At 42.4% G+C, this 16,921-nt stretch overlaps 3 protein-coding genes across 8 annotated transcripts; 1 reads left to right on the top strand and 2 right to left on the bottom strand.

The window, feature by feature from the left end:
* Window positions 1-758: 758 nt before the first annotated feature.
* Window positions 759-2,342, top strand: ifnphi1 (interferon phi 1). The gene is made up of 5 exons (XM_062408062.1): window positions 759-869; window positions 1,262-1,336; window positions 1,441-1,593; window positions 1,980-2,054; window positions 2,211-2,342. Exons 1-5 carry the CDS (start codon window positions 759-761, stop codon window positions 2,340-2,342), a joined length of 546 nt encoding a protein of 181 aa, XP_062264046.1.
* A 395-nt stretch (window positions 2,343-2,737) lies between these two features.
* On the bottom strand, window positions 2,738-8,395 carry abi3a (ABI family, member 3a). 5 transcript variants are annotated; one of them, XM_062408640.1, is made up of 12 exons: window positions 8,304-8,395; window positions 7,940-8,094; window positions 7,632-7,802; window positions 7,216-7,392; window positions 6,532-6,590; window positions 6,324-6,377; window positions 5,787-6,064; window positions 5,556-5,693; window positions 4,735-4,866; window positions 3,825-3,959; window positions 3,525-3,653; window positions 2,738-3,275 (listed from the first exon to the last, which is right to left on the bottom strand). In XM_062408640.1, the coding sequence occupies exons 2-12, from the start codon at window positions 8,069-8,071 to the stop codon at window positions 3,112-3,114; spliced, it is 1,569 nt and encodes a 522-aa protein (XP_062264624.1). In that variant the 5' UTR covers window positions 8,072-8,094; window positions 8,304-8,395; the 3' UTR covers window positions 2,738-3,111. The 5 variants fall into 5 exon arrangements, with proteins under 5 accessions (XP_062264624.1, XP_062264625.1, XP_062264627.1 ...); XM_062408641.1 differs by lacking the exon at window positions 8,304-8,395 and having other exon boundaries at window positions 7,632-7,798; window positions 7,940-8,080; XM_062408643.1 differs by lacking the exon at window positions 8,304-8,395 and having other exon boundaries at window positions 7,632-7,822; window positions 7,940-8,042.
* Window positions 8,396-9,403: 1,008 nt separating this feature from the next.
* On the bottom strand, window positions 9,404-16,854 carry ccdc103 (coiled-coil domain containing 103). Of its 2 annotated transcripts, none has more exons than XM_062408485.1 (3): window positions 16,585-16,670; window positions 10,957-11,108; window positions 9,404-9,744 (listed from the first exon to the last, which is right to left on the bottom strand). In XM_062408485.1, the coding sequence occupies exons 2-3, from the start codon at window positions 11,106-11,108 to the stop codon at window positions 9,642-9,644; spliced, it is 255 nt and encodes an 84-aa protein (XP_062264469.1). In that variant the 5' UTR covers window positions 16,585-16,670; the 3' UTR covers window positions 9,404-9,641. The 2 variants fall into 2 exon arrangements, with proteins under 2 accessions (XP_062264469.1, XP_062264468.1); XM_062408484.1 differs by lacking the exon at window positions 16,585-16,670 and adding an exon at window positions 16,787-16,854 and having other exon boundaries at window positions 9,406-9,744.
* Between the last annotated feature and the right edge of the window lie 67 nt (window positions 16,855-16,921).

The raw sequence follows: 16,921 nt of genomic DNA on the forward strand, positions 1-16,921 counted from the left end.
GCGCCCCCAGTGTTTTTCTGTGTGTGTGTGTGTGTGTGTGTGTGTGTGTGTGTGTGTGTGTGTGTGTGCGTTCCTTCGCTTTCATTTTCTGTCATGTCACAGGAAGTGAGACCTCAACATAATAAAAGCAGGGACTTTTATCAGATTCAAACTGTTTGAATAATCAAGACTTTTAAATAAGAATACATTTTATTCTGAAAGTCTGACCGGTTTCACTTTTCTCTGGGGTTTGATTTGCTCGCTTTCGCTTTCCGGTCTGTGATGTGCGCCCCCCCCCCCCAACAGAAACATTAGTCAAGTACTATAAAATAAATACTTATAGAACAATAACACAAATACGAAATACATGAACTTATTTCACTGTTGTTTACATTGATCTAATAAATCAAAACAACCTTTACATTTTAAACTTTATATATATTTGTATAATTCCATAGGTGAACTTTCAAAAACCCTTAAAGAACTTTCTCCTGAAAATATTTATTGCGTTAAAGGGTGTGTGAGAGTGTGTGAGTGTGTGCGTGTGAGTGTGTGCGTGTGAGTGTGTGAGTGTGTGAGTGTGTGAGTGGATGTGAAAGGAAAATGGAAACCGGGAATTTCTGTGTTTCACTTTGTTCTGTTTAAAAGTGTTAGTGTTAGGGTTACCTGATCAGGTAAGAAACAGAACACAGACACAGAACACAGACACAGAGCAGGTCTTCATCATCATCACCATCATCTTCTTCATTGTGATCATCATCACCATCAACACCTTCATCATGATCAGCTTGACCATCTTCCTCTGTGCCTTGACTCCTGCTCTCTGCTGTGATTGGCTCAGACACTACAATCACTATAGCAACGTCACTCTGACACTCCTTCGACAGATGGTGAGTAAATCGCATCAAAGTAGTAATACAAGTACCATACACAAGTACTTTGTAGCCTCATTGCGTCAAAGTATCAGTAGTAATTGATGGTGCGTTCAGAAGAAGTTGGCCGGACGTTTCAGGTTGAACAGGAAGAATCTAAACTCTGAACTGGTCCTTTAAAGGTCCTGCTTTCTCATTGGTTAAATCTGTATATATGAAGTGGATTTATATTGAGAGGTAGACAGATGAATAAATATTAAAATACACACACACTCACATATTTGGATTAAAAATAATAAAAAGAGTGTTTATATTTAGCTACATAGAAAAGTTATATAAATCATATCTTAAATCTTTGAAGACACACGTATCAATGTTTGTAAATATGTTATAATGATGTTATTTTTCAGGGAGGTCAGCTGACTGAAGACGAGAATCCAGTTCCCTTTCCATTCACACTTTACACACATGTACGCCACCAACAGGTAATTCATTCATCAGTCACATACATGTAAAAAACTAAATGGTTAGTTGATGACCTTGCCTCTGTCCCAGCCAATCAGAAAACAGCTGCTCTCTCTGTTTCCAGGTAGATTCTCAGTTGATTTTCATCAGAGACAGTTTGTCAAGGATCTCTGACCTCTATGACCATTACGACCGCTCCTCTGTCTCCTGGGATACGGTCATGACTCATCACTTCCGGGTCAACCTCCATCGACTGAAAGAAGAGCTGAGCACATGTGTGAGTACATAAGAAATACTCCTAAGGACTTTAATTCTCCTATATAAAGTATTTTAAGTATTCAAAAAATACTTAGCATACTCAGACTGTTTGTGGCTGTGGCTGAGGGGTAGAGCGGCCGTCCTCCGACCTGAAGGTCGGCAGTTTGATCCCCAGTCTTCCCCATCTGCATGCCTAAGTGTCCTTGGGCAAGATGCTGAACCCTGAATTGCCCCTCATAGAACAATGATGCACTGTACGAATGTGTGTGTGAATGGGTGAATGTAAACCTGGACCGTAAAGCGCTTTGAGTCATCAAGACAAGAAAAGTAGTATATAAAAAAACAAACATTTAAAGCACTTTAAGTACTCACAGTTAAGTACTTTGCCATATTTTTGTTTTTCAGATGTTGACTAAGAAACACTTAAACAGACCACTGAGGAGATACTACAGGAAGCTACTCAGAACTCTGATCCGCACTGTGAGTACTCATACCGTTAAATACTGTCTACAGTACTGTGTTTACTGACTGAACGATGGATTGTAGTCATAATAATAATAAATCTGATTTATGTAGTTCAGTGTACCCAGGGTACTATTACTGACTATAGTACTGATTGTAGTGTTTTGTGTACAGGGTGGTAGTATAGCATCATGGGAACTCATCAGGAAAGATACAGAACTTCATCTTCATCAGTTGCAGCTTCTCGTCGCGTCCATCATAAACTCTGCTGCCAACAGGAGGCGCTCTACACTTGGACAATACTGAGTCTGCTTTCTAATCAAATTATCATGTTGTTCATGTGTTAGATTATCCTGTTAGTTATTTATTTATCATATTAAATTGTTATTTATTTGTTTATCATAATATCATGTTAGCTTTTTATTTCATATTATCATGTTAGTTATTTATTTATCATATTAAATTGTTATTTGTTTATCATAATGTTAGCTTTTTATTTCATATTATCATGTTATTTATTTATTTATCATATTAAATTGTTACTTATTTGTTTATCATAATATGTTAGCTTTTTATTTCATATTATCATGTTATTTATTTATTATCAAGTTATCCTGTTATTTATTTATTATCAAATGATCCTGTTATTTATCGATTAGTGACTGTATAAAAAGACGACAGCCCCTCACATTGTTGAAATATGCCATTACAAGAAATTATACGATTTTATTCATCTCAGGGAATCAGATCATTTTCATTTCTTGGGTTTACATATGATCACATAACAAAGAATGCAATACTATGAATAATACACAGCGTTTTCATCTATGAATGACCTCACCATCATCTTCCTCACTGTGTTTTTATACTACTGACAAAGTCTTCAATGATTAAAAGATAAAATATGATCATTTACCTGAACTTTCATTCTTTCAATAATCATCAGTAAAACGGCTCTGGATATATTGCTGAATGTGCAAGTTATGTATTCATATTTTTGCATAAACACAATTAACACGATGTCGTAACACAGATTTTTGTCTCCGTGGCAACAGAGAAGAGGCAGGGCTTCAATCTAGCGATGTGATTGGACGTAGCTCTCGGGAAAGAAGCCGTTGTTTCCGTTAAGGAATCCCTCACACCAGCCGCTGTCATGGCGATGCGTCAGGTAGATGACTTCCCCCTCAGTGAGGTGCAGGTCACCGGGTTTCGTAGCCTCATAGCTGTACAGCACCACCACTGGACATACAGGGAAACTGCAGTTAGAGGAGGCGTACAAACACCCTGCAGAGCTGACTACAGCCAGCAGGTGGAGCTCTGCATTAGGGCGGTGATAACAGGGTCCACTACTTCCTTATATCTAGTATAAGTGTAAATACTACAAATACTTCACTACCTGACTATGATTCTGTCCATGTGTGTGGGGGTTTCCTAGCAGTAGTAGTAGTGTAGCAACAGTAGAAGAAGTAATAGCAGTAGCAGTAGTACCTTTTTCCAGGTAATGGGGGGGGACGTTAGAATCTAAATCCACTGGTGGAGGGAGGGGTGGCATGACGTCATCAATGCCACTCTCATAATCCAATAGGAGAGGAGGTGGAGGGGCTGGGATCTCCAGATCTGAAAGAACAGTTTACAGGATCTGTGAGTGACAGCTCTGATTGGTCTGTTTTGACAGCAGGGCGGGGGTTTACCTGTACAGTTGGTTGTAGTGCTACTGCAGTTCAAAGAACCACCACTAGGAGCACTAGCACTAGATGAGAATAAATAGCACAGCAATTGTTTTCTTACCCAGGTGTTGGAGACGTGCAGGTAAGCAGAGCCGAGGCGAGGAAGCGGAAGAGGGGCGGGGCAGCAGGGTGAAGGAGGAGGAGGAGGTGGGAGGAGGACAGGGGGGAGGGTATGGGGGAGCAGGGGGGATCATCACTGACAGACAGAAAGAGAAGCTGAGTCAGCACTATGACTAATGAAGAGCTTTATCGTCTGTTGGCAGAAGCAATCTTTGTGCCTCGCAATCAATTAAGTTCTCAACTTCTCACTGACGTTAAAAACCTTCAAGGACTTGTTCCAAGAGTCTGATCAAACATCGTGTAGGCATCTTCAGGACAACCTGAAAACTTCAGGACACTCAAGGACCTGAATGATGACCTTAGAACTTCCTCCAGGGTTCCTGGAAACTGCTTTAGGACTTCTCAAACCTCATAGAACTTTTCCAGTTAAAAATTGTCAAGAAGTCCACAAAATTCCTCACTGAGCCCTCAAGCCTTTAGGCATCTTAAACTCGACCCACTTCATACTTCTGGTAGTTGTTCAAGGACTCATTGAACTTCTGCAAGGATCCTAAATGTATTTAATGGCGCCTGTAATTCCTTCAAAATACCCATAGTATTGTCAAGGATTCTTGGAACTTCTTCAATGACCTCATTGACCTTCACTCAACCACCCAGACAATTTAAAAAGACCCCCCCCCCCCCTCCAACGGACCTCAAAAGCTGTCTCACTGCAAAACGTAACTGGAACAACCAACTAAAGGACACCATGACATCACCAGTTGTTGTAGAAGTTGTTGAGAAGATACGCTCAACAACTTCAGGACCTCCTCTCTGTCTGTTTGTTTCTTACGGGAACAACTGAACTCATCAGTAAATGATTGATTATCTGTCTATTCAGTCAGACAGCAGAGTGTCCTCGGTCGGCTTACATGGTTGTGTAGCAGGTAGGAACAGAGAGCGTGTGTAGTGGCAGCGGGAGGCAAGGCCTGAGCGCACCCGAAGAGAGAGAGAGCGAGATGCAGGGGGCGAGCGTCGGCGACTCCGCCTGGAGGGGAGGGTCACTGCAGAAAAACACCCCAGAAGAAGAAAACTGAGAGAGGAAGGAGAGCAAAACGTATCTAATGAATCCTGAACTCAATAATTTCCTGAACTCAACGACTCCTGAACTGGAGAATCATGTAAACACAGACACACATATGGAGCTTCATTCAAGAGCCTGGTCATTCAGTCTGAGAGCACGACTTGTTGAATGTATATTCAGATTGTGTATTATTTTTCATCAAAACCCTGACCTTACACTCATATAGCCCCTGCTTGCGATTCAATTGGCTCTGCTTGATGTTGCTCACAGTGGTTTCCTGCACTCAGCAGCTTTCTGAGCGCTCGTGAATCACTTGTCTCAGATTTCTCCTCAACCTATAGGACAACAGGTGAAGTGTTGAGCACTGGTCAACCAATGAAATGAATGAATGAATCCGTGCCTCGTTGCAGGTGCGTTCGCTTTGCTTGAGAGCGTCCCGTGCGGGCGGGTACTCTTTAACCAGGTCATCCACTCTCTAACTGAATGACCCAATCTGGAATAAAGATGTGAAAAACCTCCACACACACACACACACACACACACACACACACACACACACACACACACACACACACACACACACACACACACACACACACACACACACACACACACACACACACACACACACACACACACACACACACACACACACACACACACACACACCGTCTACTTCCTGGCTGGGTGCCGGTGGAGGGGGCGGGGTTGGCAGCTGTGGGACGTCATTGGGTAGCAGAAGGAAGCTGTCATCATCAGAAGGAGGAGGGGGCGGGGAGGGAGGGGGGAAGCTGTTCTCCTCCACCACTGAGGAGACAGACGAGCGGTGATGTCACTCAGGGTTACACCAATGATTAGTTCTGCTGATCTAGTTAACTGACCAGTTTGGGATTGTCTCACCTGTCTCAAGGGTTAGAGGCGGGCCTTGCAAGGGACTGCTGTGATTGGCCAGAGCCTCTGAATGAGAGGAAGGCAAAGGAGGTGGAGGGGACGGGGACACCATGTCCGCTGATGAAGCAGGGGCAGGGGGCGAGACATCCTGAGATAACACCTCATTTGTTGTAGGAGGAGGAGGGGGCGGGGCCTCATCCAGATATGTCGTGATGATGTCACCCTCAGGTTCAGCGTGCCAGGTGGAGGGGATGGCGGGCGGAGCTACAGGTTTCCCGAAGCTGGAACTGAAAGAAAAATCAATAAATCAATAAAAATACAGATGATTATGAAATCAGGATTCTGTCTAGTTTGTTGCCGTGGAAACTGGAACTAGTCTGTGCACAACAGTAGCTGAGATGCTAAGCAACGAACGCCACGGTAACAACACAGTGTCTGATCAGGTCATGCAGACGGAGCTGAAGAGGCCACGCCTCCAGCCCCCCCCCACGGGTCGGACACGTTTACATGTGATCCAGTAAAGACAGTGACTGTCATGGCTGTTACCTGATGACAGGGGGCGCCACCGGGCACTGCACTGGCTCTGGAGGTTTGTTAGACCTGAAAACAAACACACACACACACACACACACACACACAGACACACATACGTAAGAAACAAACGCACACACACAAAAATAGACACACACATTCGCACACTTCCTGTAACAGGCTGTGGTGTGACAGAACTAACTGTGTAGACATGTGATCAAACCTGATGGAGGCGCCGTGCTTATGGATCGTCCCTGTTTTGTCCGACTGTTTCCCAGAGACCTGGGGGGGGGGGGGGGGGGGAGAAAGCATGAATGGATCCTGTGTCTCAGACAGTTTCCCACGCTCAACAAAGAATGTGTGTGCGTGTGTGAATGTGTGTGCGTGTGTGTGTGTTTCTTTGTGTGTGTGTGTTGTCTTTCTATAGAAATGAGGGACAGTGTTGGTTCAATACCATCATTGTGAGGACCTCTGGACTTTGAGAACATTTTTTCAAAGGGCTGTTTCAGGTTAGAATTTAGTTTATGTTGGAGAAGGTTATGTTGCGTTTAGATTAAGATTAGATTTAGATTAAGATTTTTAGGTTAGAATTGGACTGAATGCAAGATAAGATCAAACTTTATTGATCCACTCTTCAGACTGGTGGTACAGTCCAGTAGATTATAGTGGTACAGTCCAGTAGTTTACTGTGGTACATTCCAGTAGTTCACTTTGGTACAGTCCAGTAGATTATAGTGGTACAGTCCAGTAGTTCACTTTGGTACAGTCCAGTAGATTATAAATACAGAAGATGTATCAAGTTTGAATGAGGAAGTTGAACTTCTTCTGTGGTTCACTGCAGCTCTGACACTCCTTTTTAACTTCCTGTTAACTTCCTGTTAACTTCCTGTTCAGAGGGGGGGGGTACCTTCATGCTGTGTCCCAGGCCGTCCAGTTGCTGGTAGTTGATTGGTTGGCGGCTGTAAAGTGGGCGGGGCTGTATAGGCTTCGGGGGGAGGATCTTGTGGCTGCGTGGGACGCGTCTCACCGAAGTGTAAACGCCGACTTCTCTCCTGGAAACTTTCTCTTTGTGCATCTCGACGGTCTGAGGACGAGATGATGAACAAACACTTCCTGTTTCCACAGAGATTGATTCTTTAAACTCTCTCTCTTCTTTGAGAAAAAGTGTCAGTTTATTAGAAGCAGTTAATCCTTTATTCATTTTATAGTATCCCTATAATGATCTAGTACTCATGACGTTTCTGTTAAACTGTGTTGACGACCATTTTGTAGGAATTTTGTCACGTTAACACAAAAGGAGCAGGAAGAGGGGGCGGGGCTAACCTGACCAATGTGGTTGATGGATGACTCCATGTGACAGAGCTGATTGGTCTGAGCGTCGAACAGACTCAGGACGCTACAGGCCAGCGTGCTGATCTGGTAGGCAATGCTGGCCAGTGATTGGGTGGTGAAGGTTTTAGTTTCCTCCAGCGCCGCCATGCTGCGGTCACCTGACTGGAAACAAAGGGAAACTGCTACAGACACAGTGAGTTGTTGCAGCAGAATGAGTGGTAAGCGGACTAGTAGCATTAGTAGAAGCATTAACCGTAGTAGCAGTAGATGTAAGTAGCATTAGCATTAGCAGCACTGACCTCTAGGTAGTTGTCGTGACAGTATTGCGCCACCTTCAGGAGATTGTCATAATTGTCCATCAAAGCTTTCCTGGCGTTCGGAGCTTCGTCCAGAATCGTTGTCACGTCGTCATTAAAGTTCTGATCCTTCATGTTCTCGTTCTGAGGTTCCACAGCTGGAAACAACAATCAATACCAGATATTGATTTATTGAATGATCAGAAAATCTATTCTTCTGATGTTTGTCATCAAACTTCTCCTCCTGTCAATCAGTCTGCAGTTTCTAAATCAATCAATCAAGAAAATGATCTGTACATTCCTGATGAAAACAACTGACACATGAGACGTAAGACACACACACAGGCTTACACGGACACACACTCACCAGCTGATCCTCTGACTGATTCTGACTATGCTAAAACTTTTCAACCTGTAGACAAAGATCGTCTCTACTCGCACAGATGACTCACTCCTTATAAAAACTCAACTGCGACGGTTTCAAAGATCAATATGACACGACAGAAGTCTCACTCTGACCCAAACTTCAAACATGTGCTGATGGACTGACACACAGAGTTTAACGATCTCCTTCATAAAGCTCAGAGTGAGACCTCCTCCCTGTGGTCTCACCTCAGGGAACGTGCTTGGCACAAACAACATATTTTTTCACTTTCGACAAAATAGTTTACAAGAACATGTATTTCAAATAATAATAATAATAACAGTATAGACCAGACTCTGCTCAAAAAGTGTAATAATAACAGTATATTTGACTGAGTTGACACCACCTACAGAACCAATGTTCTCTTGAGAGCAGGAGCGTACATGCTGGACACCCTGACCACCATGCCCCACCAGACGCCCCCAGGCCTCAGGGCTCGACTCTTCAGAAAAGTCCCTGGACTCAGTATAGTCTCTAACCTCATGGAAGTCAGCATCAAAGTCATCTTCTTCATCATAAACATCAACCTGCCTAGAAAAGCCCAAACCAGAGCTGTTGGTGGTATCCACATTTCCTGAGGCATGGAAGGACACAGCATAGGGATGTGGAGGAACTCGGGTGCTGGCGTGGCCACTCCAGCAGTCGGTGCTGAGTTGCAGTAAAACAACAAGCAGCAATTCAACAGTAAATTTAATGTGCTAATTGTGCCAGTTAAGATAAAACTAAGTGCCCAACACCTACAAACAAGGAACTGTCAATCAACAATGAAAACAACAGGGCTGACACTCTGGTTGAGCAGAGCACTGTGACATTCGATGGAACATCCTACCTTCACACAATGTGTGAGACGAACACAATAATCATGTGCAAACAACAACAGACAAGCTGGTACTGACCAGGACAGAAGGAGTGTGGGTGCATGAAATTCATATAAGGTGTGAATGATGTTGTGTAAGGCTGGTTTTATTTTACATCATTATTATATTTAACATCGTGTTGATGTGACTGTTGTTTGGAAAAAACAGCCACAGCGAGTTCCTCCGAGATTTTTCAGTGGATTTAAACACATGTCTCACTGGTTTCATACTTTTATTCAAGTCACATTTTCATTTCATACATGTTCCACTTTTTATGTGAGTGGTCAAGTGTCACAGCACTTCCTGTTCAATGAAAACTATGTATCTCCACAAACACTGAGGGTTGAATTGCAACCATTGCAAACCTTGTAATAATCTGGGGAATCATGAAAGCAACAAGAAGTCAAGCAGGTTAATGTGTTCCTCAGTGGGTGCTCGGGGCAACAGGGTTCCAGGGCTGTTTCCGTGGAGCTCCTTCTTTGTCTTTCTTCTCCAGAGGTTTCAGGTGACAGGTCAGGACCAGGTCTCTGACAGAAACAGAAACAGGTTCTCAAACATCTGAGTCAAGACATTTCCACAAGGACCCAAGGAACGTTGCAAAAGCCATCCTGTAACTTAAGGACCTTAAGAATATCCCGAAGGAGCTCCAGGAGACTTGTAACGCACCCCCCGAAGTTATCTTAATGACCTTGAACTTCATGACATTTCAACGATCCTTAAAGAGATAATTCACCAAAGCTGGACACTCAACACTATGCTAATGGAGGGGGGTGTAGTATTTGAGTCCACAAAACACTTGGAGTTTCAGGGCTAAACAGTGTCGCAGACAAATCCAATAGAATAGAAGAAGGTATTTATCTTCAGACGTAATAAAACAGCTAACATGCCTCCATACTACTCCTCTGGTGTCATCCAAGTGTCCACAAGCCCCGACATTCAAATTAGCCTGAATGTCTAATAGGGGGGGCGATTCTACGGTGGTTTCCTCGCGTTTTAAGTCGAATATGAAAGACAGGGCTGACGGAGACGTGGATGACATCACAGGACCATAATGGAGGCGCTTTGTTTTTTTATATTTATATTTGAAGAAGGAGTCACCATTTTCTTCAGTTGTGTTGGATTCTGCTGTAACACTATTTACCCCAGAGACTCCAGAAGTTTTTTGTGGACATAATCAACATCATTTTGGTTGAACTATCCCTTTAAGGCAGACATGTTAAACTCACGGCCCACCATAAAATATCAAAGGTCTAGCTAACTGGCCACCGGCATATAAGACGCACACGCTCCACGGTGAGCAAAGCCCGGCTAGACGCACACTTTCACACTCCTCTCACTCGCTGAGTTTTTGAAAACGCACACAGGAGCCATCTGACTGATGCACACCTTCACTAATGGTTCCCACAGCACAGAACCTAACCCAAACAATAATCAACTGGCAGCCAAGAAAAGAGGTCAAACATCTGACTCTGGCACATGTACATGAAAGAAGAATGTAGCTTACCTAAATATGTTTTATTTTTGCACTTTATCCAACATCCTGTCGATGCTGTTTAATGCATGTTGTCCCTGTTTGGCCCTCTACGTAGTCACAGTTTAAAAATGTTGGCCCTTTCTAGGATAATATTTAAATCTGAGTTTTGTAAAGACGTTCCAGGACTGGGGTCCCATAGGTCAGAATATTCCAGGATTACTCAAAAAAATTCAACCAGCAGGAGTTTCCAGGACCCGGCACTCACCTGAACTCCTGGTAGGAGGCCACTCTCTGGCTGACAGCCCTCAGTTTAGCCTCGTTCTCTCGCTGGTATCTCCGCTCAGACTCCACCGCCGCCTGCAGCTCCTGCTCCAACGCAGGGAAGTCGATGACATCACGCTCTGACGTGGCCATCATCTGACGATGTCACACAGGAAAACAGTTTGAATTTAAAGTGAAAATGGTCACATGTTAGTAGCATAAATTCTGTCATGTGTTAAATATACATGACAGTAGAAGAAGAACACACAGAAAATGGCATTAATGCAGCTTGATGTTGGTGGCCATCCATGAATAAACCGAACAAAGAGGAAGAAGACATTCATACATACACATACACACAGTTATATGTATTTGAGCTTTGCTGGGGAGGCTCAGTTCGGAGCAAAAGAGAAAACGAATGGAGCCCAACCTGAATCGGACACGTTCTGGTTTTGTTTCAGAACAACACTACAGACACCGTCTGCGTTAGAAATAAAGTAGAAAGCAAAGTCCGTTTGGAAAGTAACTTCTATCATTATTACACTAACACCCAACTCAATCTAACAGATGAATGGAGAGACACTGCAATGGAGTCATAAGATTGACAAGAAAATGAATAAAACAAAAGCAAACTGGGATGGGCCGGTCGCTGAACAAGAACAATGCCGTTGACGAGGAAACAACAACTGGAGAAGTTAACACGGCGGAACAAGACCGATTGCTAAAGGGAGGGGAAAAAAGAGGCTTTGGGGCCAAAATGTGAGAAACAGACCTGGAATCAGCCTGCTTCAAGATGAAAGACTGCTTCGAGATGAAAGACTGCTTCAGGATGAAAGACTGCTTCAGGATGAAAGACTGCTTTGAGATGAAAGACTGCTTTGAGATGAAAGACTGCTTCAGGATGAAAGACTGCTTCAGGATGAAAGACTGCTTCAGGATGAAAGACTGCTTCGAGATGAAAGACTGCTTCAAGGTTAAAGACTGCTTCAGGATGAAAGACTGCTTCAGGATGAAAGACTGCTTCAGGATGAAAGACTGCTTCGAGATGAAAGACTGCTTCAGGATGAAAGACTGCTTCGAGATGAAAGACTGCTTCAGGATGAAAGACGCAATCAAGCACGACAAGAAAGCAGATTTGGAGAGCTGCTCTCGGAGGACTAATCTATGCATTTACACAGTAGTGAAAGGAACCAGTACTTAATAGACTGATTGATATGCATTTGAAAATATGCTTTTGATTTTCTTCATCCAGAGAGTTAGTGTGGCTGGTCGAAATCATTTCAGACTTACAAATATTTAGGGTTAGGGTTTAGGGCTGGTTTAGTTTAGTTAGTTTAGATGAAGAAGAGGAGGAGCCAATCCTTGGTCTTGATTCTGAGTCTGAAATCTGTGATGCTGAGGACTTACTGATCCACAGGATCAAGCTGGAGTTGTGCGTGTGTCTTGGATTCCAGCTCTGCTAAATGAAGAAGGCTCCTTCGATGACATATAAGACTTATGTCATCAAAGGAGCTTTCTCCTAAACGAATAAGGAAGAATAAACTTTAAAAGAAAGATTCTCAGCCATTCATGAAATAACACAGGAAATAAATACGGGTTATTTGTGCATTAAATGGGTTTGCATAGATCGTGTATCAAAGGCATAAATAAATTGTCCTTAGAAAAGTGTGGCAACCAAAGATCGAGCTGGATGGAAAGTGGCTTCATTTCGATGGCCAACGGGGGGGCAACATCACCATGTGTGCTGTCACTTCAGAGAAGGATGGAGTCACCCACATTCCCAGTCTTGGCCCATTCAATACCCAGAAGCTCCTGGTGTTCTTGGACCGCCTGCACTCGGACCTTACCCCTCTACATGAGAGGGGCTTGGTAGGGCCTCACTTGCCTTCATTTGTCATTGTGTGGGACAATGTAAGCTTCCACGTGGCCCGCTCATCAGGGCGTGGTTCACTGCCCATCCAAGAATGCTGATGGTGCTACTATCACCTTACTCCCCATTCCTCAATCCTATCGAGGAGTTTGTTTCTGCTTGGAGGTGGAGGGCTATGAGCATCGGGCTCAAGACCAGAGGTCCCTTCTCCAGGCAATGGATGCTGCTTGTGGTGATGTCACAGCAGAGTGTCAGGGAGGGTTGCGTAGCAACGGGGGAAATTAGATTAGATTTCTTTATTTATCCACACAATGGGGAAATTCACTTCACTTGTTACAGCAGTAATAGAAAAACAGAATTAAAGTAACAGTGTCGAAGCACTGTAAAAAAAAAAAAGTACACTTCTAAAACTACACATAATAGGAGTATGAAAACAAACAACCTGCAAAAACAGACACTGTACAAAAAGCAGGTGCTGGGGATAAAGTGGAATGTTGTTAAGTGTTATTGTAATGAAAATAGAAAAATATGAAACAGTAGTGACCATGATACAGAAAATAATTAAAAATAATTAGAAAGTAAGTGACCATAATATAAATAATACTTAGTATTATTAATACTAATAATACTAAGATAACATACTGGAAATATGAATATTGCAATGTAACCATTTTAAGTGACCATGATATAAATATAGATGTTAAGTGTTGAATATTATGATGTGAGAGGTTTAGTGGAGATAAAGATAATAGACAGGGACTACAACATTATCAGGTGGTGCTGGTGTTGTAGAGCCTGACTGCAGCCGGGATGAAGGACCTGCGGAACCTCTCCTTCTTACACCGTGGGTGTAACAGTCTGCTGCTGAAGGAGCTGCTCTGGGACCCCACAATGTCATGCAGGGGGTGAGAGGTGTTGCCCATGATGGACGCCAGCTTGGCTAACATCCTTCTGTCCCCCACTTCCTCAATGGAGTCCAGAGGACAGCACAGGACAGAGCTCGCTCTTCTTATCAGTCTGTTGAGCCTGTTCCTGTCTCTGTCCGTGCTACCCCCCCTCCAGCAGACCACAGCGTAGAAGATGGCTGAGGCCACCACAGAGTCATAAAAAGTCCTGAGGAGAGCCCTGCACACTCCGAAAGACCTCAGCCTCCTCAGCAGATGAAGGCGGCTCTGGCCCTTCTTATAGAGGGCATGTGTGTTGTGAAGATCAGATGTGATGAAAATCTGTGGCCAGACAGACATGAGCAGGAGAGTGACGATGAAAACTAGTGAACCTCCAGCTTTGCTTTCTTACTGTGTGTGTTGTTAGTGTAGGCTATACCTACTTTTAGTTTTGATGTGCTTATGGTTGACACTATATTGTGCTGTACACATTTTCTGTTACTGTAACCACGATGTTTGGCAATTACTGTAACAATTCCCATGGCAGTATGAGATCATTACAGTATTTTATGTGAAACCTTGAATTAATCTTTTTTCTGTTTGATACACAAAGTATTCTGGAAGAAAACATATACTGTAACCATTCAGTGTCAAAGGACTGAGCCAAGATTGAAATGTGCACATCATGGATATTTCTATGGTCCACTGCCATACTGACTAAACATCTAAACATTTTGACCTGTAGTGTTTACACAATGCCACAGGGACTTTTCATTTTTGGGGCACTGACTATTTATATGAGAAAATGATTTAGTTTTGACTGATGAGTTGTCTGTTTTGGGAGAGATTGGACCTTTTGAAGGTGTGCTATGTAGTTGTGCTGAACCATATAGGCTATTTTGCCGATTGCACTTAGAGCTCTGAGAATGTCATTTCTGTTTCGTGAAACGAGCCAAAGCAACGGAGAAAAACTGTAAAGGAGAAGGGGATGCGATACCAGACCAGATACAGAATACGAGTGGGATCTACGGATCCACCAGAGTGCAGGCGGGGCATTTGGGGATCTGAATAAACATGGATCTGAGTGACAGCTCTGGAGGAGCGGCCTGCAGGGAGAAGCTCACTGAGTTCAGAAGAAGCCTGCAACATTGAGAGAGGAGGTCGATTTATGGAGATGTGTCTGTGGACCAGATAAACTATAAATACAAGATATCCATACAGCAGAGCCTGGGGAGCTTGTTTTTATGACTCATTTCATGAGATAGAGGCATCATTTTAGTTATTAGACCTTAATTCAGCATTTAAGCTTAATATTATTTCCCAAATTAAATCAGGCACTAACTCCTGCTATGATTATTCGCTCAATGTCTTTGTTTAGGGGAAAATGTGAAAATGTTTATTCTGTTTCTGAATGTATTTATTCACTTTTTTCACCAAAAACAGATAAAAACCCTTGACCACGAATGATGTCAGATTTATGACTCAAATATAACTTATCTATATAGATTCATGGAATCGACAGAAGGAGAGATGTTTGTAAACACACTTCTATGATATACCAGTTTGTGGAAGGCTCCTCCCCATTAGGCTTTTACATCCTGAAGTCTCAAAGTTCTATGTTTGGATCTGGACTGCAGCATGACTTCATAAATAGAAATGTAATTTTGTATGTGAGCGGTGTGAATAACCCTCTTAGATGCCAGAAAATAATGATAATAATTGAGAAAGGATAAAGCATATCTTATATATTGACAGGAAACACATTAATCTAGTCAGGAAAATAAAAAGCTTAATAGATTGAGTTGTGAAAATACATTTTATGCTAATTCTGTCATGGCAGTAAAAGAGGGGGCTCTATAGTCATATTAAACACTAAGTGATGAGGAAGGAAGAGATATCATTGTAAAAAAGAAAACTGGAAAATGAGAAAGTGACATTGATCAATGTTACAGAACGGATTTTTATGAATAACAACAACAGGGAAAGAGAAATTGAAGCTGATGTATCAGATCATTATGTTTACCAGTTAATTTAAAAATCCAAATAATCCCGTTAGAGAAAATATATGTATGTGATATATATATATATATATATACACTAATGTATATGTATATAAGTATATATATTGATCTTTTTAAGACCTTTTTAAATTCCACAATAAATGCAATTTAAGCAATTTAAGACCCAAATAATGTCGAAACATTTACTTTAATAGAGAAGATTGTTTATTTAAACCTATAAATAGGCTTAATAAAATAAGAGAATAATGAGCGAGGGTAATTGTGGGAACTATTGACTGTTTAATTAAGTGTTTGATAGTTAAACATTGTTTAAGTTATTTTTTGTTATTTTTTGTAGTTTAATCTTTTGTGAAGGAACTGAGAACAAGGGAAATTATATATAGTTTATATATAGTTACAGTATAGTTCGGCTGATGTCATGTATATATAAATTATTATATAAATTGGGCCTTTTTATATCAGGCACTTGATAATTTTTGACACATCAAATCCAATGAATTAAAACACTTTGTCAAAAGTCAAATCGAAACTTTCATGTTTTCAAAAAACGCGGAGTGTAAATCTTTTTTTTCTGCACCATGGTTCTCCTTTCCTAACTCCTTTCCTAACTCCTTACTGCTTCTCCCTCACATCTCGACCCCGTGGCGTTTTCCATCGGGATCAAGGAATAGTGGTTAGGAAAGGAGGTGATTTAGAGGTGAGGAAAGTGATTGAGTGGTGAGGAAAGGAGGTGGTTGAGTGGCTAGGAAAGGAGTCTCACCTGGTTTCTTGAGTTCTTCGTGTTCAGATGAGTGGTTAGGAAAGGAGGTGGTTGAGTGGCTAGGAAAGTGGTTGAGTGGCTAGGAAAGGAGTCTCACCTGGTTTTTTGAGTTCTTCGTGTTCAGATGAGTGGTAAGGAAAGGAGGTGGTTGAGTGGTTAGGAAAGGAGGTGGTTGAGTGGCTAGGAAAGGAGTCTCACCTGGTTTCTTGAGTTCTTCGTGTTCAGATGAGTGGTTAGGAAAGGAGGTGGTTGAGTGGTTAGGAAAGGAGGTGGTTGAGTGGCTAGGAAAGGAGTCTCACCTGGTTTCTGGAGTTCTTCGTGTTCAGATGTTTTTCTCAATTCAGAGGCAACAAACTATCTCTATGACAACGGGGAGCAGTGCTGCCGCCGCTGGGCGGAGGATGAACTGCACCAGCTGATACCTCCACCTGCTG

This window comes from Platichthys flesus, chromosome 16, assembly GCF_949316205.1.
Source record: "Platichthys flesus chromosome 16, fPlaFle2.1, whole genome shotgun sequence".
Classification (NCBI taxonomy): domain Eukaryota; kingdom Metazoa; phylum Chordata; class Actinopteri; order Pleuronectiformes; family Pleuronectidae; genus Platichthys; species Platichthys flesus.